This window comes from Talpa occidentalis, unplaced genomic scaffold (assembly GCF_014898055.3).
Source record: "Talpa occidentalis isolate TD23 unplaced genomic scaffold, MPIMG_talOcc4v2.1, whole genome shotgun sequence".
NCBI classification, from domain to species: Eukaryota; Metazoa; Chordata; class Mammalia; order Eulipotyphla; family Talpidae; genus Talpa; species Talpa occidentalis.
The window spans coordinates 92,152,777-92,179,110 of NW_026555331.1; the positions used below are offsets into that span (position 1 = coordinate 92,152,777).

A 26,334-nucleotide genomic window follows, 5' to 3' on the forward strand; every position below is an offset into this window, starting at 1 on the left:
TTAATCAGAAATATGAAAATCACTGTAGAAAAAATCAATATTCTTAATGACTATGTAATAAGCCAATAGACTTTAAAATGTGGCTGCATGATAACCGACTTGCCATGATCATCCAAGCCCTGTGGGGTTCAATATGAGCGCTACGAAGTGGAATGAAAGGATGTAGCGAGACAGAGTTTTTCAATAGATTTTAATAACCTTTGAAATTAGAAATAGATGTTCTCTAATAAATAGCTTAACACTCAATTTTCAGTTGAAGTCTTATTACACTGTAGCTTTGGAAACAAGTTCGAGTGTTAAAGAAAAGTAGATTATGTAGAGGCAGTTTTAACTCTTTTTAATTGTGCATTATCCATAACCCATTTTCTAATTTAAAAATCATATTGCATGATAATGGACACCCCCCAAAAAAGCAGGATAGCAATTACATTTCATTCAATTTCAATTGAATTTAGAAACTCCTTTTTTCCTCAGTACCTTGGGTTATTTATGTCAATCCAGCATCACTATGTTGTTTTTCCCTTACCAGTGTGATAACTCATTGTGTCCAGCTTATTATTAAAGCAGTTTAAGTGTGTGCCTACACAGCACAATGTGGTAATTTATAGATAATCTATTTATCATTTATTGCATTATATGTTAATAACACTTGTATATGATTATGTAATTATATTGTAAAATTATATGCATGTGATTACAAGTATTATTAATTATTGTTCCTTATAATTCATTACCCTTCAAAATGGAATTGCAAGTAATTGAATGATTGTAACTTTGTGCTAAATAAATAAAAATAGTGTCTATCTAGGCAAATGCATTACTGTAGTAAAGACTGATGTCTGTTCATTATTTATTCTTCCTTATTTACTAACAAAACCTCAACTATATTTGTGGTGACATAATACTACTCCAGACATGTTTGCTGCTTACAAAGGTTTGTCCCACAAGAAAAAAGCTGAAGGTTTCTTGTAGTACTTTCACTATCCCCTAATAGAGTCAACACCTAGTTTTCCTACCTTATTCTTTCTCCAGTCCATGACATGATGTGAACCTGGAAGAATTATCTTAGGATCATGCATCAGCAGTCATGAGAATGAAGTCAAGAGCTCAGATGGCAGTGGAAAGGGAAAGATCCTGGCCTGCTTGTGGTATCAAGTTTGTGGTATCAAACTTAAACCCCTGAAATTGTTAGGCAAGAAAAATTAATCCCTCTGAACTACAGTGGTTAGGTTTTCTGTTGTCATCAGCAGAATGTAACTCTTATGCTGCCTCTTTAAATATATATATATATATATATACACATTTACATATGTGTGTGTGTGTGTGTATATGTATATATATATATATATATATATATATATATATATATATAATCTCCATGCTTTCCATGCTGTGCATATAAAATACATGGAGATCTTTCTTGTTAAAATGCAGATTCTGATTAGCAGGTCTCTGATAGGAACTGCAATTTGCATTTCTAACAAGCTACCCAGGTGATGCTGAAGCATCATATTTGCATTAACACTTATTTAATAAAAACTGTTTTTTTTTTTCTTTCTATACTACCTTTATTGAGAAAATTTTTGGATTGGGAAAAGATTTCATTTTTAGTTATATTTTTCCAATGCAGGTAAAGATGGAACACCAATGGCATTTTCTATAGTCCATTTATGATTCCAAGTAAATCAGCAAAATCTGTTACTGATTCTTAACAGTTTTAGGGTAATCTGGTGACTTGCATGGTGGAGTGAGTCAACAGTCAACAGTCATCCCTGAGCCCTGAGTTGGCTTGCTCCCCAGGCAAAGTTGACACCAGTGCCAAATCACAGCTATGACAGAGTCACAAGAGACATGAAGCAAACCATTTAAATTCCAGACATCTTCTTCACTGTCTTTAATACTAGCAGCAACTTCATTTCTTCATGTTAATCAGGCCTCATTACTCATTCAGCAGAGTAACTCTTTCTTTGCCTGCTGGTCTTCTGGTATCAAGAATCCAACATGTCCAATTGGCAAACACACTTGGAGGTTTAGCAGTAAACCTTTGTTATGTTCCTTGAAAGAAGCATCACATTCCATATCTCTCCCCAAACTAGGATCTCTTATTCAGCATTTATGGAAAAGTGAAACACATGTTCTCCAAGTGGGTCAGTAGGAGTAATGATGAAAGACTCAAACTCTACTTGCCTACCTTGGACTAGCCCCATGGATTCTAGCTACTGAGAAAAACGATAACATAAAATTGCTTTTGGTTTAGGGCCTCCCCTGGTGGCGGAGCGGTTGAGCGCTGGGCTGCAAAGCTGTCCACAGCCTCTACAGCGCTGGTTCTATCCCGGGCCACCGGTGAGGGTCCCACATGGCACACAGACCTCTCCTGCCCTGCCCACTGCTCCCCTCAGCAGTGTACTTCGTCAGTCTGCCTGTTCTGTTTCCCGCTCTGGTGAATTCTCTCACCCTCCCATGCTTCTGACTGTACCCAGTGCTTGTATAAATAAATAAATCTTTTTAAAAAAAATTGCTTTTGGTTTGTAAAAATGACGGAGAAATAATGGAATCCAAACTGATAAAGGAAACATCCAAAATAAAGTTGGGACTGGACTTACGCATGTCTACCACACCTGACCCCTTAGTAACCCAGACTTAGGAACGCTACAAGTACATACATCGCCTGCATTATACCAACATCCTGATGCTTAGAATGACGAGAGTTTAGAGAAAAGGTGCTAGACTTTTTAGAGGAATTAAAAAACACTCCACCTGGCTTCAAATAGGACAATCTATCACTGCACTGACATGCAGGCACCCTTCTTTTTGCAAGTTTTTCTTCCCTTTAAAGAATTTTACTTCACCTCTATCATGTTAATTCCATTGATTTGATTTAATTTCAAATTATTTAGAGAAAAATTTTATTAAAATGGTTTCTAATAATGTTGTTGAAAGATTAGGCTTTATTTTTTCCTCTTGCTTTCCATGCATTACTATCAATGTGTGTTCATCATTTCCTCAGCTTACTATATTTATTTACCTTAATATGTGATTTTCTGTTGCTCAATTAAAGAAACTAAATATTAAAGGTTCAACCTGTAATAATTGTCAATAGAAACAAAAAGTAAAAACAAAGCTGTTAGCACATTTTAAAACTGAACATTTGGTTATAATTTTTAACATGAAGATGCTGCTTTCAAGTATAAAACTTAACTATGGGTAAAATGCAAGAATACATTCAAAACTAAATAAAACAAAAAGTCTATTCAAGTTAAAAAGCAAAATTTAGACACAAAGGGGAAATATGCTTCAGAAAATTTTACTAGGACTTTGAAACCTAACTCATAAGATGAGGCTAAAAGATACAGAACTTTGAATGTGAAGTAGAATTTTCCTGTAAATGGAAGGAACATCTGGGCAAATTCAAATGAAAACAGAATGCTACAATCAGCTTATAATACAAGCCAATTCAAACGGAAAGAGATGATTCTCAAAAAAGAAAACCCATTTTGAGAATAAAGGAACATACTCAAAACCTACAATTTATTCTTAATGATGCTTCATTTTTCATTTGCTTTATAGCAGCCTTCTACCCAAGGGGCAAAAATTGAGACTATTCCTTAGTCCCTTAATTTTAGCTGTCCCCTTAACTATGACTCTGGGGCTAGAATGTACAAATAGGACAATAAATCAGAAGGAACAAAGAACCTTTAAAACTAGAAGGCAGAAGAGGAATGGAACATACATTGAAAAATTCCCTGTTCATGCATCCTTAATAATTGATAAAAAGTATCTAGTTTGCTGAGTCCAGTTACATATTTTACAAGACAGGTAGATTTATTCATGCTTTTCCCTGTTTAACTTTCAGCAATACAAAGAGTGCTGTTTCACATTTCCTCTTTGATGAAATCCTCTCGTCAATTTATTTAAAATTAGAAAAAATGGGGTTGGGTTTTAGAAGTATTCATACTTACCATATCCTTAGCATTTTCAAAACACAAGGTATTCCTTTGTTGGCTTGATGTGACTCTTCACTTAAGCATTTTTTTCCCCCAAAGAAGTACACTGTTGCTTCAGTCAATAATACTTTGAATTTAGATGATCTGTTTAGATAAATCTAAAATTTCTGAGACAAGCTTAATTTGCAAATTCTAAAACATGAATACCAGTTCATTTTAGTCTCTTGAATTGTTATAGACCAGATCTCACTAGATTTTTTTCCTTTCCTGATTTAAATCTTTCATAATAGTGAACTATGTTGTATATATGCTGAAATATTGTAGATAATTTCCTTTATGTAAGTAATAGGACATCTTTGACCTAACAACTAGACACATGCATATCAGGGTAAATAACTGTAGTATTAGTATTCATTACTGTTTATGTCACTATAATCCATTAAAAACAGTTAAGAAGGAAAGCTCAAGTATGAGGAACTGGGCCCCCTGGTGGAGCAGGGGTTAAAGTCTCAGTGCTATCAAGCTATCGCCAGCCATTGTAGCACAAGTTCAATCCTAGGCCAGCCAAGGAGCTGACCCACTTGGCACAGCAGACCTCTCCTGTCTTGCCTGCTGCTCCCCTCAGCAGTGTATTTCAATAGATCTGCCTGTTCAGTTCTCCATTGTCTCTGGGGAGTCCTTTCACCCACTGCGCTCCTGGCTTAGACCCCAGTTCTTGTATGCATACATAAATAAAAATAACTTTTTCTTAAAAACTTATTTATTACATTACTGGTGTCATTATTTTCATTTGCTTTTTTTTTTTTTAAAGATCTATCTATTCATGCACACAAGAGCTGGGGCACAGGCCAGGCCAGAGATGGGCGGGGTGTGTGTGAGAGGATTCACCAGAGACAGTGGGGAACAGAACAGGCAGACTGACTGAAATACACTGCTGAGGGGAGCAGCGGGCGAGACAGGAGAGGTCTGCTGTGCCATGTGGGTTGCTTCCTGGCCTGCAGGGGATCGAACTCATGTTGCAGAGGCTGCAGATTGCTTCATAGTGCAGTGGTTAACTGTTATAGGACAGGGAGAGGGGCAGCCCAAACCCCGCAAACCTGCCTATTCTAAATGGGTTCTGCCATCCGCCGCATCAACACAAAACATAGGAGACTTTAATGGGAAGGAACTTTAATAAAACTAGGAAACAATACTGGTAAGGCAAAGAGTCTAGTTTCTAAATGAAGCACCCAAAGTTACCCGTCCCCTCGTGGGTAAAAGTCCATCCATATGGGATTGGCCCAGAGCAAGGCCCCAAAGCCTGCCACAAGTTTAAAGCATCTTTCAGTGGGGACCCACAGAAAAGGGTCAGAAACAACCAGACAAGCCCGGAAGAAAAAGAGCAAAATCAATATCAAGATAAAAGCTGCCATTGTCACCTCCCCACGGGTCTCACCCACATCTGTGTCACCCAGTCCACGACCAAAAGACAAGCGCAGTTTCTTCACGTGCCTAGGCTCCACGCGCCTCCTCCAGGTTTCCTGGCTCCATCCTGCTTCCTTCCTCAGTCTCTTCTGCAGCTTCTCCTCTCCCTGCTCAGCTCCACCCTCCCTTGGGTGGGGCAGGGAACCTCCCCCTTTCCTGGGGACCACCCTGTTACATAACCTCTTGCGCCACCAGAGAGGCCCCTAAAAATAACTGTGGAGTGGACCAACTGACCTAGTTATTTCTCGCCTCAGGGACCTTGATGAGACTATGACAGGTTAGGGTTACTAAAATGATCAATAGGAAGAAAGAGGAAGTCTGCTAAACATTCTTGTTATTAACTCAAAGCAGGGGTGTTGAGAATGAGCAGCTCTGGAAATAACGTATATATGTATTTCAGTTCCCTTAAATTTTTCAGGTAAGTTCCCATTCTTATGTTTGTTAAATTTAGGTGGTCAGGAAATGATTGTAAAAGGTTGATGGGGGTGAATCTTTGTACTAACACAGCAGTTTTCCCTTAAGGTGTGTAATTAATTTTAAAATTCTATTCTTCCTTCTTAAGCTTAGAAATTAATTCATAATCTTTCTACCTTATGTATGTCATTAATATTGTAGTAATTGCATATAAATAAGTAATAAAACTATATAGAAAGCAACAAAGCATTTTATGATTAGCATCCATCTTTTATGTCAGCAAGGAAAAAATCATAGCTCATAAACATACTTTTCATCTCTATTTTTTTCTTTTTCTGAAAGATTTTGATCACACCATGCCAAATCTTTTTTTTCCCTTTTGTAATCAGATTCCATATCTTCATTCAATAATGTCTATTCTGTTACCAGATGTGCTACATCTAAAAAGAATTGCTCTGACTTTCTTATTTAGAGTGGAAAGAACTTGCTTATTTATCTTCAACATGCTTAAAGCAATGTTGCCCATAAAACACTCACTGATGGTGGGTTATGGCAATGTTCAGGTGAAGCAAAAATGATCCGCTTTTCTTGATTTATTTGGAAATTGACCATGATTCTGATTAATTCAATTGAGTCTTGTTGGAGGAACAAATATCCTTTGTTTTTATGTCTTTCATATGACAAAAAATAAATGCCAATTTTGCAAAGTAAAATGTTAATCCTATTAAGATACAAATGTTATGCTAAAACAGGAAGGGGAAGAGGCTTAAGTTCCTTTGACACTTCCCTCCTGACCTTCAATCTGTTGCTGTTGATTCCCATTATCCTGGACCCCCCAGAACCACAGGGCATGAGAACCTAGGTAAGTACTCTTTGAATACCAATCTGCAGGGCACAGTCATGAAAAATTTGAAGATGACTAACTGAAAAACAAATTTAAGAGAAACTATCACACACTTTACTCTTTATCAAAACTATATAAAAGGCAAGGATAATATATTGGTCATCTGCTGCTGGCTAACAAATTACCCCAAAACATAGCAGTTCACAACAACCCCCTCTTTTATTTTTTGCATAGAAAACCTAGGGTATAGGCCAGAGATGTGGGGGTGGGTGGGGAGGGGGTGTGTGAGAGGATTCACCAGAGACAGAGTGGGGAGCAGAACAGGAATATGTATCGAAATATACTGCTAAGGGGAGCAGTGGGCGAGACAGGAGAGGTCTGCTATTCCATATGTGGGTTAACTCCTTTGGCCAGGGATCGAACTCAGGCTATAGCAGTGATAGTGCTGAGATTTAACCCCTAGGCCACCAAGGGGGCCCCAACAACACACATTTATCACCTTTCCTGTGGGTCATCAATTGAGGGATGGTTTAACAGGATATCCTAAAGGGTCACCATCCCTCAATCACAACGGTGCCTGGGATTGTGTTCTCATATCAAGGCTTAATTTGGGGATGATTCACTCTAAAATCACACATGTGATAGCCCAGATTCAGTTCCTCCTGGTTGTTGGACTGAAGGCCCAAGTTCTTTCCGGCTGTTGTCTGGAGGCCGCCCTCATTTCCTTGCCACATAGTCGTTTCCAAAGACAGAGTCACAACTTGGCAGTTGGTCTTTCTCAGAAAAAGCAAGAGTTGAGAGAGGGAGAGGGGCGTGAAGAGTAAGGGGAGAGAAGAGCAGTGTAGGGAGGGTGAGTCAGAGAGAGGTGGAAGCTATAGTTGTTTTATAACTTAATTTCAGAAATGATAACCATTACCTCTGCTATATTATTTTTGTTAGAAGTGAATCACTATGTGCAGTCCACCCTTAAAGGAAGGGGATTAAGCAAGAAAGTAGTTGTAATTGGGGGCCATTTTAGAGGTTGCCTAGACAGGTAATAAACACAAAATACAGGTCAGGAGTTTGAGGTACAGAGAAGCAGATTTATGAGGAGCATAGAGAGTTACAGAAGCATATTTTTCTGAATTAGATGATTGAATTATGAACATGCATTTTGTTGTACTTTATAACTTTACAGATCTAGCACTATTTTTTTTGCAAGTAAAACTATCACATTTAAAAAAGATAGTGATTATCTTCTGAAACAAATCTCTGCTCTATTTAAGACTGACCCTTAATAACTTCAGTATCTACTGAAAATTAGCCATTCATCTGATTTATGAGTTCTGGGGAAGGTTGCTTCACTCCTGCACAACTCAGATTATATATAAAATGAATAGTGTGTTTTAACTATCTTTAAAGTAAAATATATATTAATTCACTGAAAAGTATCATTAACTCAGTCCTTTAAAGTTTCCTTTAAAGTTTCACATATGAGGCACTCTACAAACTTTAAAGTGCAAAAATTATTTTGTGGTGCATTTGCTCCCAAAAATTTAGGCATATGTGAGTTTCTGCTTGAATAGTTCAAATAATAAACTCAAGTCTTTGTTGTAAATGTGACCTCTAAATATCAGAACTAGCATATATAAAAAAAACTTGGTTCCATCATTTTGATAGTAGAATATCTCCCTCTCACCCATCCCTCACCTGATATTATCAGTAATACAGTTTGATAACATGAATCATGCAAATAACATTAGTTTATGACTGATTACCTGTCCAGTTTGGCCTCATATGAAAATTCTGAGTAATTAATTTTAATCTTGTAACACTCACGGGACTGTAAACCTTTCTCCTTAATTTAAATACAATATTTTTCAACTTAAATACATATGCTATAATGAACTTACAAATTTTATTCTGAATGGTGTAAGTACAACTAAAATTTTATTCAAATAACATTAAATTTTTAGTGAATTCTTAACGCCCCTTTTCAGTTAAAAGCTATACACAGGTTCTTTGATTTTCAGCTCACATTATTTGAATGTCTCAATTAGTATTTCGAGAAAGCTGCATTGCTTGAAATTAATTGGAGATTCTGCAAAAACATAAATTACAAAAATAATTTAAGATTATTGTAAAATTTTTAGCAGTTCAAATATATATGGATAAACAAAATTACTAAATCATTCCTCAGCTTCTAATTCTATTTCCCTCAGGTAAGCAAGTTTAAAATTTTGATATTTGTCTTTTTAGAAATTTTCTGGCATTAAAAATGTGTCTTCAAATATGCAAAACACATATAATTTTTAATGAGTGTATTGTAATTGTCTGAAAATTGCCTTTTCACCCCTTTTATTTAATATAGCATAACCATCTTTATAAGATATAAAACATAATTCTGCTTTACTAATTCTTTTATTAGCTGTAGAGCAAGTTCATAGCTGAATTTATAATAATGTCACTATTTTCCTACTGATGTTTATTGAAAATAGTCTATTATTTATCAATTTTCATTTTTTAGCATTTGAAACTATGCCATAACAAATATTTTGGCTGTGGAGTTATTCTCCTAATAATTAAAATAAAATTGTTAGAAAACTAATATATCAGAGGATATAATTTAAAACTGATGTACTAATGGTCATATTTCCAAGTTCCCACATATAAGTCCCAATTCACAAAATTGAACTTAATAGATGTGATTTTTTTTTTTTAAGATTTGTTTATTTATACAAGAACTGGGATACAGGTCAGAGGCATGGGAGGGTGAGAGGATTCACCAGAGACAGAGCAGGGAGCAGAACAGGCAGATGGACCAAAGACAGTGCTGAGGGGAGCAGCAGGCGAGGCAGGAGACGTCTGCTGTGCCATGTGGGTTTCTCCCTGGCCGGCCAGGAATCGAACCCACACCGCAGAAGCTGCAGATAGCTTCACAGCATGGCGGTCAACCCACTGCGCCACAGGGGAGGCCCTGATTATTTTTAAATTTAAGCCTCAGTGAAGGTTACAAATCTTGATTTTCATTTTCATTTGTTAATTCAATTATTATTGTATATTAGCTAAAGTCTTCATAGTAGTATGCCAATATCAACCCAATGGACAATTTGAAATAATGAAGTTAGCCTTGATTATTTTGTCTATTATTTCATAAAAACTATAATGTGGTCATGTAAGAGTATTTACTCTTCTCCTATAGTTTTGTACCTGTAATAAAGAATTCATTTTGTTTTTTAAAAAGATTAAGCAGCCATCATCCTAATTAACTGCAACAAAAATTTTACCAAGACTTTGGGGCCAAATTAGTTCACGATCTTAACATGTATATTTCTAGGACTTTGGTCTATGAGAGTCGTCAATCAGAAGTTACAACCTGGACCTCCCTGTGGCACAAGGGGTTAAGATGCAGCACTATGAAGCTATCTGCAGTCACTGCAGCACGTATTCAACCCCCAGCTAGGGAGCTACCCACATGGCGCAGACATCTCCTGTCTCTCCTGCTGCTCCCCTCAGCAGTGTATTTCAGTCAATCTATCTGCCTGTTCTGTTCCCCACTGTCTCTGGTAAATCATCTCACCACCTCCAACTCTGGCCTTTATCCCACTTCTTGTATGCATAAATAAATCTTTAAAAAAATAAAGAAGTTACAACCTGATTATACATTTTGGTTTCAGTCTTGCTTAGTATTCCACAAAAGGAGAAACAGTACCAACTTTGTCTTTCTAGCAAATAGCCTGTCTCACTAGTGCTTAGTGATGTGGATTGGCAGATCCTGTAAGCTGCCTGCCTCCATGAGTTGGTAAAGGATGCTTGTATTCTAGTGGAAACTCAATATTGACTCAGCTCGAAGACAATTAAAAATAGGAATTTTCTCTTAATTGTTTGGTTTAACAATGCTTGGAAGATTAGGTCATCCAATATAGTGCTCTTTCTGGGATCTTTGTTCTCTTTTTCCAGGAGAAAAAAATAGTGAATTCTTCAGCAATGCATTCCTCCTCCTTTTCAATGTGAATCTAAGATGAAAAGCTTTTTAGAATATATTATGCATCAGGACTTTATCATTAACTGTAAACTGCCTTCTGTCAGCTCTAGCGGTTGCCCTTCTTGATTCAACCATATGGCTCTAGAAAAACCCCACTCTTGCTCTGTAGAGCCAAGCACACAACCATATGCCAACCCTTAAAATGAGCAATTCAGCTTTTATGTTCTGGTAATCCAAATTTCCATTTTCTACAGCTAATTCTTCTTATGGGGAGAAAAAAACATGGGTTCCTATGAGCTGGCCACTTATGGGCAACTGACCTATTTGCTCTCTGCAAATCACAGCAGAGCATTCTTGCTTGGATACCTACAGACGGTAGCTTGCATCACAAAGCAGACCCTGAGATGCCTAGGCCAGGGTTGGTCTGATTGCTTGACTAATTCCATGGTGGTCTTGGGATTACTCTGCCTGTGATAACATCAGCACATATACTTTGCTGACACAAATGTTTTCTTGATGTATGGTCAAATGTTTTCTTGACATATGGTCACGATGTCCCCTTTTCTGTTTCTCATAAGTTTTATCCCCTTGCCCGCGGGACTTTGTTCCTCATACCATTGTCACATGCTCAGCTTTTACTAGCCTGTGTGCTTTCAATAAATGACACAAGAACTTCTGTTAGAGTAGCAGAGTTTTGCCTCGCAAACCTGCTCCACGACTGCTGTGTCTCTCATCATGTTTTCTGCTGCAACAAAAAAAGACCAAAATGTTTTTCAAAAATCTGTGATTCAGGGGGATCCCTGGTGGTGCAAGGCATTAAGACACTACCTATGAAGCAATGCGCAGCCACTGCAGCATGAATTCCATTGCCCGGCCAGGCAGGGAGGTGACCCACATGGTGCAGCAGACCTCTCCTGAATCACCCGCTGCTCCCCTCAGCAGTGTATTTCAGTCAGTCTGCCTGTTCTGCTCCCCACTCTGTCTCTGGGGAATCCTCTCAACCCCTGCATCTCTGGCCGGTAGCCCAGTTCTTGTATGCATAAATCAATCTTTAAAAAAAAATCTGTGATTCATGTGACAGATGATGAGTTGTTGGGTTTCTTTTTTTCTGTGAATGTGCCCACAGTTATCCCCAAACTTTGAAACTGCCTTGCCAATTTTTTTTTCCTGAATTGAATTATTTTACTCTTCTGCCAGGCCACTATGTAGGAAATAAGTGATCAGACTACACATTTCAAATGCTTTTATAATTTCATCTGTAATGCTGCAGCAAGGTATGTTTATGACTTTGCATTGGAAATGAAAAATAGGTTTCAGGTAAAGTCCAAAGAAGGAATTGACTTTTAAAGCAAAGAGGAATTTGAAAAACAAAAACCTTATTCATTTTCACAGTCCTCAGAAATTGACATTATAAGCAAGCACCAGCAGAGGATGCTGACACTGCAAAAAGCAGTCAGAGCAGGAGAATGAGGCATCCCTCATCTTTACTAATCTAGGAGGTACAGCAAGGTCTTCCTGAGAAATAAATGCCAGGCCTTTGTGACTAAAAACACAACTTGTGGCCACTGACCAAACAAATCCTAAGAATTTCCTTTGATTAATCATCAGAGTTCTCAGTCAAGAGAGGAACACAACAAAACAGGCAACCTTCAACCAAAGCAATGAGGAAATGCAGGTGATAATCCTGAGATCCTAGTGTAAGAATCCAAAGTAGACTATAACAAGAACTGTAAACTTTAAAATATATATATTTATTTATTTATCCACACAAGAGATGAGGTGCAGGCCAGAGGTGCAGGGGTGGGGGGCACTGAAAAGGGGGCTTGAGAAGATTCAACAGAGACAGAGTGGGGAGCAGAACAGGCAATACACTGAGGTACAATGATGAGGGAGCAGCGGGTGAGACAGGAGAGGTCTACTGCACCATGTGTTTCACCTCCCCTGCCAGGGATCGAACTCATGCTGCAGTAGCTGTGAATTGCTTCATAGTGCTGACACTTAACCCCTTTGGACACCAGGGAGGCCCCTATAATAATACCTCTTGGATATTAGCAAGGATAACCAACAATTCCTTGATGAGGAAGACTAATGCTTGGTATCAGAATCTAATCTATATAAATTTTTATCTATCTATCTATCTATCTATCTATCTATCTATCTATCTATCTATCTATCTATCTATCTGAGAAAACTACAAAATAAGAAGAGTTGGGATAATTCTCACTATAATGTGTGTATCCAGTAAGTGTTACTACTTTTCACAAGTTCACAGCGTGTTGAGTCACAGCGTGTCCAGTATTGTCACGTAGCTAGGAGAACTGTACTAATTTCAAATGAAATTATGGTACCAAGATGTGTATTCAGGAGAACATTATCCCTTACAAAGACTTTTTTCTGTTAAGGCATGCAAAATATTGACTTTTGGTGGGAGGGAGGGAAGGTTTAATCTTGAAATAGACGAAACTCTAGGCTATTTTAATAGCTTGAATTTTCCAAGTTCAGTGTATACAGGAAAAAATATGCTTACCTTTCTTACAGCAATTTAAATTTCATACAGATTCAGTATGTCACCAAATCTTTGAATGAAAGTATCTTTTACTAGCACAATGGGAATTGTTAACTGCACTCAGTCAAGTGGCTGCAATTACTGAGTAATCACCACATGTAACGAACACTTCTAGGCTCACAGCAAAGACTGATGTCATGTTAGTCAAGAATTTTACTTTCAAAAAATGTCATGCATGCATTAAATATTTAATATGCTCTCTTACCAAAGTGGTCATTTTGCATTTACAATGTGTCACCTTGGAACTAAGGATCTGGCACCATCTGCAGGCAGAATCTGCTAAATTCATCAGGCAGTTGAAAGGAGTTTTAAAAAGCTTTACAACTATGGTTAAAATAGTTTCCACAATGACAGAGATTGTTCTGATTCTGAATTTATACATTACATTACCTCTAATTTTTCTTCTCTTCCTTTCATTCTCTCAGGACAGCCACAATGGCTGTTTAAGAAGGATCTTGGTTTATGATTTGATGTGCCTTAGCCCACTACATTCCGACAGGCAGGACCATTTTTTATTTTTAAACTAGCAACTAGAGCCAACAATACTTTTAAAAACACACAAAAACACTTTAGTTTCTTTTAAAATACAAAAGAACCCCTTTTAAGTCAAAGAAAAACATTTTAAATATGGTATTTATATACTCATACTTAAACCAATCCAACTATAGAATGCATATTCAAAGTTTCTAAGTGGAGACAGAGCACATGTAGTGCTCCAGGTCCACAGGTATTACTGAGGTGGTCCTGGCAGACTCACTGCTCAGTGCTGAAGAACTAGAAGAGCACCTTCTCACAAGTGAGTCTCGATGTATAATCCACTTAACCCTGTAAACCACTTTGAACAGTTTGACGTGCAGCTCTCACATCTTAATCATTATATTACAGCTTATTTTAGCATTTTAAGAAGTTCAGTTCTTACTAACTGTACACCAGATTTGATTTACAATTTATATTCATGTTTTATCTTGTTTGGTAATTCATCTATTGTTTTATCAATGCTTTATAAATAGATATTATTCAATGAAGGAAGAGGAAATACCAGTAAATAGAGTAATCATTGGAAAATATAAAATCCAAATGGGAGTTTATCTCTCAACATTTTCTCAGCTGGTTCTACTTATTCCATTTTAGCCATGTAATAAAATAAAAATTCCTATGTATTGGGAATTTATTTGATAGTTCATTTTAAAAATTTATAATCTCTTACCCAGTTATCCTATGAAATGTTATTTATACTATCTTAGAAAAGAAGAAATTAAAATATTAAGAGGAAATTTTCTCTTATAAATCCAGATACATGGGAAGAGGTAGAGTAAGAATTGGGGGTTGAATCAAACTTTAGTAAGTTCCCGTGACCTAAAACTTCAACCCACAGCATCATGATTTCTTGACTTCAGTTCTATTTCTACGTGGTGCTCTTCCTATCCTTCTCCTTGTTTCTATTGAGGAAACACTGATTTACAGCACTGAGTAACTGAAAAGCAGTCACACCTCTTCATAGGTGTGTTACCACACCACATCCACTTCCCAAACATCCATAATCCTCCGCCATAGTCCAAGGGGTCCTCTTTCCCCTTTGCTCCCTGTTCCTCTACCGACATCAATTCTGCAGTCAAGTTTTGAGGATTTGTTTGGGTTTGGAGTTGTTGAGTACTTTTGTTTAGTCTGTTTATAGTCCACATGAGTGAAATCATCTGGTAGGTCTTTCTCCTTCTGACTTAGTTAGCTTAGCATAATCCCCTCCAATTTTATACATGCTGTCACAAATGGCAAGATTTCATCTCTCTTTACAGCTAGGTAATATTCCATTGTGTATATATATCACATCATCTTATTCCACTCATCTGTCCTAGGGCACCTAGGCTGCTTCCACACTTTGGCTATTGTATACATGGGCATGCATATATCCCTTCTAATGAGTGTTCTGCATTTTTTCAAAGATAACTAGGAGTAGAAATGTTATACCCCATGGTAGATCTATTTTTGATATTTTGAGAAACTTCCATACTGCTCTCCGCAGGAGTTGGACCAGTCAGTCTGCATTCACACCAGCAGTGTATCAGGGTTCATTTTTCTTTTCTTTTTTTTTTAAAGATTTATTTATTTATTTATACAAGCACCAGGTACAGTCAGAAGCGCGGGGCGGGGGGGGGGCGGTGAGAGAATTCACCAGAGCCAGAGAGGGGAGCAGAACAGGCAGATTGACGAAGTACACTGCTGAGGGGAGCAGCGGGCAGCAGGAGAGGTCTGCGTGCCATGTGGGACCCTCGCAGGCGGCCGGAGATCGAACCGGCGCTACAGAGGATGTGGGTAGCTTCGCAGCCCAGCTCTCAACCGCTGTGCCACCAGGGAGGCCCCATGGGTTCGTTTTTCTTTACACTTCTGCCAACAATTGTTTCTGGCATTTTTGATAATCTCCATTCTAACAGGTAGGAGGTGGTATCACATTGTGGTTTTGATTTGCATTCCCTAATAAACAATGAGCATTTTTCATCTGCCTTTTGGCCATCTGTGGGTCTTTTGGAGAAGTGCCTATTTTTTTTCTTTACTTTTTGTTGAGTTGTATGGATTCTTTGTACACTCTGAATATTAGCCCCTTGTTGGGTGTATGATGTGCAAAATATTTTCTCCCATTCATTTGACTATCTTTTCATTTTAACAATAGTTTCTTTCACTGTGCAGGAGCTTTTTAGTTTGGTGAAGTCACATTTATCTATTTTTCCCTTTGTTTCCTTGCTATCCAAGTTTAGTACTAAAGATATTATTGAAGTCAGTTTTGTGGAGTATTTTGCCTGCATTTTCTGTGTATTTTATTGTGTTTCTCCATATAGGTTTTTGGTATTTACTGTTTTTCCTCTATTTGTCATGTTCAATATTTAAGTGGCTAAATCTCATTTTCCAAGTTACTGGCATGTATAGCATAAGGAATAAATTATTGTCATAAAGGGAAGCAATTTTTTATTAATTTGGTTAATATAAATATACATGTTTTAACCTCTAGCACATACATACTTTAAAAACAATTACATAGTTAAAATGATGGTTATAAAATGGATGTAGTGCATATCCTGTGTTTATGTTTCCATTATGGGCTTCAAATATCCCCAAATTAGTCTAACCTGAATTTTAAAATTCTATTTAGTATGTTGTGATTTTTATATACTTCATAATTTGTCACTATGGAAAATAATACACATTCATGGTTTTATCAAGAGGACTATGTTTACTTCAATATTTTATAATAAAATACTTCAATATTTAAAATAAAATATTTCAATATTTTAGAATAACTATGCCACTATACATAGTTTAGAGACTTTTTAAAATTCTAAATAGAGGGTCAAAGAAAAGATAAGAATATTTGATACTGCAAAGATTCATTTAAATGTTAACATAAATAAACACAAGATAGGCAAGCAGGCCTCCCTGGTGGTGCAAGGGGTTAAGACACAACCTATGAAGCTGTCAGCAGCCACTCCATCACGAGTTAGATCCCCAGCCAGGGAGATACCCACATGGCACAGCAGACCTATCCTGACTCGCCCGCTGCTCCCCTCAGCAGTGTATTTCGGTCAATCCACCTGTTCTGTACGTCACTCTTTCTCTGGTGAATCCTCTCACCCCGCCACACTTCTGGCCTGTACCCCAGTTCTTGTATGCATAAATAAATAAATCTTTTAAAAAATAGGCAAGCATATTAAACAAGGTTTGTGATCTGAATTCTTTTTGGTAAATGTTTTAAAATAAACATTAACAGTTATACCTTTTAAAATAGTTTTGATTAAATTCTTAAATACTCATTTTCTTCAAAGTATTTTCCACCTAGATTTTAAATAACACTTTTTGAAGTTAATAGCTATGAAAATATCACCAAGAAAAAAAGAAAAAAATTAAATTTCTTTTCCATAAGTTTATCAAATTACTTGCTTTTCTAAACTCACACTGTATTTCTAAAACATTACTCATTTGCATGAGTCATTAGCCTTCATAAGGAGTTCTTTCATATAAAGTCTGTAAACCATAGCATTTCTTCATTAGTAGCATATACAGGTCCATTAAATCTATTAAAAATGATAGTCTACTGATTAATATTTTAATTGTAGCTTGAGATTCTTGAAGTGGATCTAGGGAATGTTTATGAAAATTTTAATGTATAAGTTTAGACCATTCAGATACATTCTTGAGTAACTGTAATTTTTTAACCTAAAAAATATACATTAAAAGTAAATTGTTTATTAAATATTATGAATGACAGTAATAGCAGAAACATCATCTCAACATGTAAATATTGATTACATTCCGAAGTCAAATTTAGGTTACCCGAATGTCTTCATTTTTCTCCAACAACTAAGGCCAGCTTATATATTTTTTTTCAGTCTTTAAAGTAATTTTTTAAATGATGTTCTGATAAACTAAGTAGTTATCTTCGACATTTTCTGAATAAAAACGGTCACTGTGATGACACAAACTCGTAATACATGTACTTGATATTACTCAATGGTGCTTTACCTGTAGTAGGAAAGGAAGATCAGTGTCAATGAGTATTAGAAAATTGTTTAACCCTTAATGCATTATATGCTCCCCCATTTCTCCTAAATGATACATATAGACCTTTCAGTTCTATGTTTGCCACTAGGGAATAAGTACTGCTTTCATAACATTGAGATCTAAACAAGATTATATTTAAAAAACAAAGCACGGGTGACTGAATGACACTTGGAATCTACATGACTCCATCTTAGCAAAGAGTTACATTCAAGAAACACCTATGCTCAGTAAAAGCAAACAAAACTTTCTTCTGATATTTTTCAGGAAAAGATGTTTGTCTTCCACTTTATCGCAGCATTTCTCACAAGTGTCTTTCTCCATCTTTTCCTTTTCTACTCTCTATTCCTCTATTTGATATATTATTTACTAATAACAAAGCTTACAGTGTTTTCTATGTACCAGGCACTATGTACTAGTACACTGGGTACTTCATAGTATTAACATATTTAATCCTTAAAACAACTTTGATAAGGTATTATTACTTGCCAGATACTATAAATGAGAAAACTGAGGTGCAGAGGGGTTTCATATCTGTCTAAGATCACAGAGCAAACAAAGGGCAGAGTCAATGATAAGTGCACTCATAAGCTAGGCAGCAAATTGTAAAATCTCTCAATGCTTGTATCAACCCACCATCTTCGTTTTTATTTATTTGTTTTATTAACTTTTTATTGATGCAACATTAAATTATACCATTATATAACTTCCCAGTGTACATCATTGTGAATCAACATGTATATATATACTACAGTCGGTTTGCCCATAAACATCCAATTCTGTCCTCTCTTTAGTACCTCCCTTACCCACATCCTCTCTCTCTGTCAACTTGGACTCTCCTTGGGGAAGAGAGGCAAGAGGGGAGCAGGAAGGAGTTAGAGAAGGTTCTTTGAACACCCGTAGATGGCAATTGTTTTTGTTTTTTTTTTCCTGCTAGAAAGAAATTAACTTTACCCCTATGTTTAGGAGTCAAAGAAATATTAAAAGCAAATGAAAACAGGGCCTCCCTGGTGGTGCAAGGAGTTGAGCACCGCACTGTGGGGCGGTCCGCGGCCTCTGCAGCATGAGTTCAGTCCCCGGCTGGCCAGGGAGAACCTTCATTGCACAGCAGACCTCTCCTGTCTCCTCGCTGCTCCCCTCAGCAGTGTATTTCAGTCAGTCTGCCTGTTCTGTTCCCCACTCTGTCTCTGGTGAATCCTCTCACACACACCCCGCCCATCTCTGGCCTGGCCTGTGCCCCAGCTCTTGTGTGCATGAATAGATAGATCTTTAAAAAAAAAAAAAAAAAAAAAGGCAAATGAAAATAATGACACCAGCAATGGAATAAAGCTAAAGTGAGAACTGAAGAACTTAGGAGAACAGCTTATGTCAAGCAGACATGCTCCTGAGCTTATCTTCTTCTTCTTCATTTTCCTTTTCCTTCCCCAAGAATTTTTGTTCTTCCTTCCCTTAATGTGGTTCTAGATGCAATCTCAAGAAAGAACATTACTGACTGCTACTGATTATACAAGGAAGGATTTGGATGATAAATAAATACATAAACAAACGTATAGAGAAGCAATGAAGTTTAGCACCGTCAATAGGGAATTGAAAGCTTTTGAAGTCATAGGGTTTCCAACGCTACACAAATCTCAAACCAAAATATAACATACATTGAGTTGCTTTCAAAAGCAGCACAGTCAAGTTTGTTTTTTGTTTTTTTGTTTTTTGAGAAAAGTTAATCAGATAATTTCTCAGTGACTTTTTTTTCCTGGTTTCCAACCTGTAGTATTATTACAATCTTGTTTTTTTTAAACTTCCAGGATAAACATTAGAGCTAGGAGAAAAACACAAATAATCCACAAAACACAAATGATCACACAAATGTGATACAGAATCAATCACTGATCCCGTATCACATTTCAAGAATGAATTCCCTATCATATCTCAGATTATAGTATTCCAACACATTATGATATTCATTAACTTAGGTTTAAAAAAAAATTAAATAACATAAAATTGCTTTTTAAATTAAAACTAATTGATTTTGGTGGTGATTATAATGTAGTATATATAGATGTCAAAGGACAAAGCTGTATACTTGACAATGCTATAAACCAATGTTATCGCAATACAAATAAAATAAAATAAAACTAATACAGATTAGGAAATTTTTGAGAGTTCTGCTGTTTGTGTATGTGTATGATTGTTAGAGCTACCCTGGTATTGTAGGAATTAGGACTGAATATATACCTTGGCTGTTGACATTGAGAAATTTAAGACTGAAAACCAAATGAAATTCACTTTAATCTTAAAGCACAGATATGATCATAGAAACTTTAGGGATAGAGATAATACTGGTCTTACAAGTAAGTATGGAGCAATTTCAGAAACTCTAATAAAGCTTCTATTCTTCCTTTTTGGTTTATTGATTTCTGAAGCACAAATAAATAAATTCTAGTTTTAATGATGTGAAAAGTTTCTCTATTGCTTTCCACAAATTGATTTTACCAGGGTCCAAATGAAAGAACAATTCTTGGGGAAAAGAATGAGACATTTCATTCACTGAAAATGTTTAGGGCCAGGCCCAAATGAATGAAGTGGACATTTTAAAAGGTAGAGCTTTTGAGAGGGTTGAGGGTGACTTTTTGTGTTCTAGTGTTTGAGCAAAATATAAATTAGTGGTATCTTAAATCCATATAGTGAAATATTTGTTCTCTTTCAAATCTAGTGTCATGAAAGCTACATTACATTTGGCTGTTCTAACCACAAGCTGAAACTCCTTAAGTGAACATCAAAATTGTAAAATAAAATAACTCTATAATGACACTAAATAATATTATTTTCAGCTTCAGAGGCAAAGAGTAAATCCTTGCTTTGTTTGTTTGTTTTAGAAATAAAAGAAAATAAAATTTATTAATGAATAGGAGTCTAATTGAACTTGGAATAGATAGCAAATGTTAATATTTAATATATTTTCTCCTTAAAATTTAAAATACCTGTATTTTTTTTTCACATTTGACTCCAGAATATCCACTACGGCAGGAGCACACATTGGGAAGTACACATCTACCTCCATAAAGACATTTTTGATTACAAATTGCTGCAATACACAAATTTTGACAGTTACAATGTTTTGACATGAATGATTGTGGCATAGTTTATATTTCAGTGGTCTGAAATGATTCAGTGACATCACAACAAGAAAAATGGTCATATGAGTCTAATGACGAATTAAATATTCATCTCCCCACAATCAGATCACACACACACACCCCCAAAAAACAAAAACACTTAAAATTTGAAACAACTTGTTTATGATTTTATAAAGATAATATTAAAGCAAACAAAAATTTTCACTGGTAGCATTTAAAAATATTTAAAATATATTTTCTTTCTATTCAAAGAGATTCAAATCAGTAATGGAAAACAGCTTTTATAGTTTGCTGTTTTTTTAACAAGTTAGCAAAAGTATAAAAAGTACAATTTTGTGTATTTCATATACTAATATTGGACATTTAATGTGAAACAATTCTATTGAAACTTCCTAAAAATTTTCACTGACTTCCATAAAATCTTTGCCAATGAAATAAAAACATAGCTAATATCTATTATCATCTCTTATCTGTCTGCGTACCCACCTATGGGAAAAAAATGCTTAAAATACATACAATAGCAATGACATAAATAAAAATTCAATTGTAGTGTTTAATCATGGAAATCAATCTATCATTTAAAATTATGTTTTTAAAGATAGCGAAAATGATTTTAAGTAATAGGGTAAAAATAAGCATAAAATTTTATACAAGTTTTTTTTTTATACAAGAGTTCTGTGTTTTAATATCTCAAGTTGTAAGCTAATATAATTCAAGAATAATACTCCCTTTGGTATAAAAACAGCAATGAAAGGTTATATTTGTATCAGAGATGTAGTGTGGTTGAGCAGGATGTATAATGCACAAAACTTCACAGGCATCATAGATTTAAATATTTATTACAATCTCCAGCAGATGGCAGTAATACATTTATTCAAATAATGTCAATATTTAGAAGTTTCAAGAGTGTTGGAAATAACTCTAATAAAAGGCATGAGCATTCACAACTGTGAAATTTCAATTTATAATACAGTTGGATGATCAGATTAAAATTAATGTAGAAATGTTATTTCCTAGCATTTAAAAATAGTTTGGGGTGATTTCCATGTTTCCTATTATTTAATCTCTTGATATTTTATGTTTCATAAATTTCAAAATTACATAAAATTTGATTTTCCTCTATATCTTGAGATTTCATCTATATAAAAACGTATGACTAAATAAGAATGAAATATATCAAAATATTAAAGTCAAAACAGAAATTAGTTCTGAGTGGTAAAATTTGGAATCATTAATTTTTGAAAACTTTTTCATGTTTTCTATAATATCCATGATAGATATGTAGAGATCTTACAAAATGAGAAAATATTTATACTGCATATTAAAATCTTCATTACCCACCCAAGGAAATATCATTGGCATAATTTGAAACTATGTATATCATATAGAATAGCATATTATACTATAGTTTCTTCTTTTAAGTGGAGTAAAAAAATAGATGAGATTTCTTTTTATTTGTAAAACCCCCTGTTCATGGATCAAAGTGCTGGAATTTTTTTCCTATGATTTCCTCTAAAACTATATTTTATTTGACAATTATAGTTTACTGATTCAAGTTCAGAACAAGTAGCAGTAAATAAATCCTGTAGACTTACGTGTTTGACACTGGACTCCTTCCCATGAGGAAGGACAATGGCATACACTGGGAGCAATACATTCACCACCATTTTTACATTTCTGATAGCAGACAGCTGCAAATAGAAATACAAACAAGTTAAAAACTTAATTTACTGGTAAGTCCTATTATTAACCACAAACATTTAAGATAAAAAAGAATTTAAAAAATATAAAGTCAATGATTAGAGGATCTTTTCCCTTAATGTTTTATCAAGACATTCTCCAATGTCACTATTTATTCATGCAAACCATGGTTTTACAATGTTTCACTAATTAAATGCATCATGATTTAACTGTTTCCTAATTGTTGGACAGCTTCTTATTTTTCACTTTTATCAATACATTATACCTTCTAATTTTACATAATAATTATATAAAAAGGAAAAAAATGAAACATCTCAATGAAGGGGAGCTGCCACCAATTCAAAAATCAGCAGTCATGAGAGCAGAGGCACCCCAACTGGGAGGCCTGAATTGGTTGGTCTGTGGTGGGACCAAAAAATAAAAAGTAAGTTTTTAAACCTTCCCTTGACCCTTACTTAACACTAGAAGGTGAGAACTTCAGAACTTGTCATTTATCCTGGCAAATATAATGGACAGACTAGAAAATACAATATGCCTTCTTAGTCTGCTAAGAAAAAATGAGTGCAGAGGACTTGGCATTTTACTTATTCTACTTCTAAAAGAAATCTCCCAAAGTAGTAACAAGCAAAAATAAAAACAAACAAAAATCAAGGAAATTTTTTTTGTCTTAAATTCAGCTTTCTAGTTTCATGAATGACATAGACTCTAACATTACAGGAATATATCTCTTACGTGTATCGCATCGTTTCCCTCTCCAACCAGAAGGACAAGAGCAAATATTTGGTTCTATACATTTTCCTCCATTCATGCATATGGGATCACAGATGCCTTCAGGTAAAAAAATGGAATATCAACACTTAAATAGCCATAATTTTGTATTTGTTTTACCTGTAGTTGGCAAATACATTTAGAGGTGTCTTACTTTTCTGGCATCTTCTACCAATGTATCCTTCACGACAGGCACACACATTATTTCTCATGCAGTGACCACCATTCTTACAGGGAGGGAGACAGATAGCTGAAAAACACAAATAAGCATCTGTGAATATCACAATCAATTATTATACGCTACATATTGCATCATGTGCTTGTTATCTATGGGGCCATCAGGCAGAGAAATGTGCTATTAAAATAAAAGATCACAAATGCAAGTCATTAAAACTGTCCTTTCTAAATCATAAAAGGCAATGCTTATAGCTATAAGCTGCTGCTAGCATGTTAGCACATTTGAAATATATTGGTGAAGTGTTCATAAGAAATTGAGTCTTTGGTATTATAGTGCATCTGTTATGAACCTTATCCTATGTTTCATCATATTCTGAAGTAAAATGGGAAATGATGCGGGAAAAACTAAGAAAATAATTCAAAGCCTAGCTCAAAGTAAGAATATATCTGTTCATGCGGAAATTAGAAAACTCTCAACAAGTTGTCATGTGACACTTAGAAAACACTTTCCAGCTAACTTTTGAAGACTTATGAGGTCATGATTCTGTTCCATAGAATTCAGATATTTTTTAATATTTACTGCTTGATATGATTTTTATTGCTTCACATTTATCCTGCATATAATCATTAAATGCAGCTATTTGGAAAAATAATACACAGGCAAACTTGCCTGGAAATTTTTAATTTTTTTCCAAAATGGTAACTAAATGGATTTTATTTTATAATTTAAAAATAAAAGTCAAATGAACACTTTTTGATAACAGGGTTATTGTAGACTGATTTCCACTTTGAATTAGATCCATCTTTAATAGTTGCTTTCTTTATTTTCAACCACTGTAAGGAAAATTCAACTGATTTCAGATGAACATACGAATAAAAATAAATAAGCACTTCACATGTAAAACCAATATAATGGAATAATTTTAACAAATGAGTAATTTCCATTATTTTAGAGCCAGTCTTTATGGTCAACACTACAGTCTATTTTCTCTGGAATTGAATTGGTACTTTTTATTATGGAGAAATGAATGCTCTTATATTTTCTGCTTCCTAACCTTTCTAAAGTTTAAGATAATTTCTACTTATTAACAGAAAATGTGTTCTCTCTATCATAAAAACACCACAGGAAGTACCTATGGTTAGAAATCTGAAATTAAAAACAAGAATAAAAGGGCCTCCCTGGTGGCGCTAGGGGTTCAGATGCAGCCTATGAAGCAGTCTGCAGCCTCTACAGCACAAGTTTGATCCCCGGCCGGCCCAGAAGCTGCCCACATGGTGCAGCAGACCTCTCCTGTCTCACCAGCCGCTTCTCTCAGCAGTGGGCTTCGGTTGATCTACCTGTTTTGTTCCCCACTCTGTCTCTAGTGAATCCTCTCACCCCCCACACCTCTGGTCTGTACCCCAGCTCTTGTATGCATAAATGAATAAATCTTTAAAAAAACAAGAATAAAAGACCTGTTTATGATGGGTAACTTTACTATAATCAATACTCATCTGGGCCTCCCTGTTGGCGTAAGGGGTTAAGCACTGCACTATGAAGCAATCCACAGCCTCTGCAGCATGAGTTCAATCCCCGGCCGGCCAGGGAGCAACTCACATGGCACGACAGACCTCTCCTGTCTCGCCTGCTGCTCCCCTCAGCAGTGTACTTCAGTCAGTCTGCCTCTTCTGTTCCCCACTCTGTCTCTGGTGAATCCTCTCACCCCCTGCATCTCTGGCCTGTACCCCAGCTCTTGTATGCATAAATAAATAAATCATAAAAGAAAATACTCATCCACCCCACAAAACTTGAGTATAGAGACAAATACTATGTTTTTACAAAAATGTATATATAACTAAAATTATATAGAGAAATGATATACAACTTATGATTGACTGTACCTACCCCTAATTGTATTTTAGGAAAAGGAGGTTTAGGAGGAAGTCCTCCTTCACATGTGTATTTATGAGATTATCCAGGTCTCAGATGAATCTTCCATTAAATTCCAAAGTGAGTCAAGTAAGAGAACTCACCTTCCATGTGGATTGAACTCAAGGGCATTCAAGAGACAAAAGAAATTGGAAGATGTATTTGAGCATCTCCTTAGACACACACAATAAACCTTTTTTATTAATAGAATTGTTTAACTCTCATGATGTTTCTACCTCAATGTCTGTCCTCCTTTCTTAAAATTCTATACGACAGTATATATCCCTCATTATTTACTTTTGACTATATTCTACCTAATTTTACTCCATGACTTTTGACTGATGTTCCATCTACTTTCCTACCACTTGGACTCACATAAGGCCCACAGGAGATGTGCTCTCATAAGAATAAGATCACGGCCTCCCATGGTGGCACAGTGGTTGAGTGCTGGGCTGCAAAGCTGCCTGCAGCCTCTGCAGTGCCAGTTCGATCCCCGGCCACCAGCGAGGGTCCCACATGGGGTGCAGACCTCTCCTGCCAGGCCCCCTGCTCCCCTCAGAAGTGTGTTTCATCGGTCTGCCTGTTCTGTTCCCCGCTCTGGCTCTGGTGAATTCTCTCACCCTTCTGCGTTTCTGACTGTACCCAGTGTTTGTATAAATAAATAAATAAATATTTAAAAAAAAAAAAGAATAAAGATCACATTTCTATTTCTTCTGCTTCTGCTGTAAATCTAATGACAATATTTCTATTATTTAAGAGTAGCTAGCCATGTGCTGACTGTATGTGCAAGTGGTCCGCCTCACAGCAACAGTTTAGCTCAAACTTAAAAATCAAGAAGACTGAAGTCTGGAGACTTTCGGTGAATTTCCATAATTCATGCCAGGTAAGAAGTTGTAGAGACTAA

At 35.9% G+C, this 26,334-nt stretch overlaps 1 protein-coding gene across 1 annotated transcript in view; it reads right to left on the reverse strand.

The window, feature by feature from the left end:
- Nucleotides 1-26,334, reverse strand: part of VWDE (von Willebrand factor D and EGF domains) — an 88,490-nt gene that overhangs the window by 13,982 nt on the left and 48,174 nt on the right. Inside the window, exons 24-27 of the mRNA XM_054691916.1 lie at nucleotides 23,499-23,594; nucleotides 23,309-23,404; nucleotides 22,471-22,566; nucleotides 20,720-20,823 (exon numbers count right to left, since the gene is read on the reverse strand). Coding sequence (XP_054547891.1) covers nucleotides 20,720-20,823; nucleotides 22,471-22,566; nucleotides 23,309-23,404; nucleotides 23,499-23,594 — 392 coding nt within the window. The remainder of the gene's footprint in view (nucleotides 1-20,719; nucleotides 20,824-22,470; nucleotides 22,567-23,308; nucleotides 23,405-23,498; nucleotides 23,595-26,334) is intronic.